General features: G+C 39.2%; 1 protein-coding gene across 1 annotated transcript in view; it reads right to left on the reverse strand.

The window, feature by feature from the left end:
- Positions 1 to 1,710, reverse strand: part of aatkb (apoptosis-associated tyrosine kinase b) — a 30,866-nt gene that overhangs the window by 11,269 nt on the left and 17,887 nt on the right. Inside the window, exon 4 of the mRNA XM_024265021.2 lies at positions 397 to 476. Within this exon, the coding sequence (XP_024120789.1) occupies positions 397 to 476 (80 nt within the window). The remainder of the gene's footprint in view (positions 1 to 396; positions 477 to 1,710) is intronic.

Consider the following 1,710-nt stretch of genomic DNA (forward strand, 5'->3'; position numbering starts at 1 on the left):
AGAAGAACACAGAACAAAGAAGAACTGAGGAACAAAGAAGGGAACTAGAACATAGAAGAACACAGAATAACACGGAAGAACTAAGAAACAAAGAAGAAAAGAATGCAGAAGAACAAAGAAGAACACAGTAGAACATGGAAGAACTGAGGAACAAAGAAGAGAAGAAGAACGCAGAAGAACAAGGAAGAACATGGAAGAACACTGAAGAACGTGGATGATCATAGAAGAACATGAAAGAACAGAAGAACAAATAAGAACAGAGAAGAACACAGAAGATCTAAGGAACCAAGAAGAATAGAAGGACAGAAGAACTCTGTTCCTGTTGGTTCTGCTGACGTTCTCACGTCTCCATTTTCTCTGAGAAAAATCTTCTCCTGAAGTCTCAGGTAGACTCACCTTCCCGAACCAGCCATGTCCGATCTCCTTCAGGTACAGCAGGCTGTGGCGGCCCACGTCTGCAGACTTCAGGAGCTGAACTGGAGACAAGAACAGGAGGTCTTAGAGCAGGAGGTCCGAGGAGGTTCAGAACCAGAACAGACCTCAGACACGACCTGCGGGTCCAGCACAGCGGGTCAAAACCCGGAGAAGGACCCAAAACAGGACCCTGATCTGAACTTCTTCATGAAAATCAGCCCAAATGACACATGAAGACTCTGTGGAGGACGCCGCCTACAGGCAGACTGCAGCATTACAGGGAATGTTTTAGGAAGGAATCCAGGAGTTTTTATGAAACAGTAACGCTGTCGTGTTAACCCTTTAACAGCTCTAGTTTAAGAGTGTTTATGTTGTAGGATTTACTCGACGAGATGCTTTTCTCCTTCACAGTCGACCGGAATGATCGCGTTAACGGTTGAAAGGTTAAAACACTTAAAGGTTTTGTGTTTAAGCGTCACTGGAGACGACTCAGGAGTTAAAGGGTTAAAATAATGAGTAAAATATTTAGAAAATATGAAATGTTTTATCAAATGTTTGCAGATAAAGATTTTAGGATTAAGGTTTAAAATAATTAACATAAAAGTAAAATAAATGGAATTAAACAAAAAACAAGACAATATAAGAAAGAAAACAACATTTGAAGGAAAAGAAAAATGTTTAAGATAATAAAGTTTATTTTGGTTTTTACTTATGTGATTCACATCCATCAAGTTAAAATTTCATTGGAAGTTTTACATTTTTGAAGGAGAATAAATCATATAATTATGAGGTTTCTTGGTGATTTTAATATAAATCAATAAATCAATCAATCGATTAACACATGAAAGGAGAAGAACGATAAGAATATGGAGCAGAAAGTCAAAGTTCACTGAGTAAAACTCTAAAAGAACTTCTGCAAGAATCCACATTATTGATTCGATTTATGATACTTTTACCAAGACGAATGTGACCAAAACGAACTCAGAAGAACTCAGAAGACAGACAAACACAGGAGCTCCAGAACATCTGCTCTGGATGGACTCCTCGGTTCCTGTTGGTTCTGCTGGTTACAGACTTTACTGAGAAGATGTCAGCGCTCTACATCTCGTCCTCACGTCTACATTTCCTCCTTCCTGCAAGAATCCACATGTTGGTTTCTGAAACGTCCACTGAGCCAAAAGGTTCAGAGAAAGTTCTGAAAAGTTCTGATTTCTGCTCAAAGCTCTGTTCCTGATCCCAAAGTGGATCCTGATCCTGATTCCAGATCAATTTACCTTTTAAATCCACAGACATCCA

The sequence above is a fragment of the Oryzias melastigma genome, linkage group LG19, assembly GCF_002922805.2.
Source record: "Oryzias melastigma strain HK-1 linkage group LG19, ASM292280v2, whole genome shotgun sequence".
NCBI classification, from domain to species: Eukaryota; Metazoa; Chordata; class Actinopteri; order Beloniformes; family Adrianichthyidae; genus Oryzias; species Oryzias melastigma.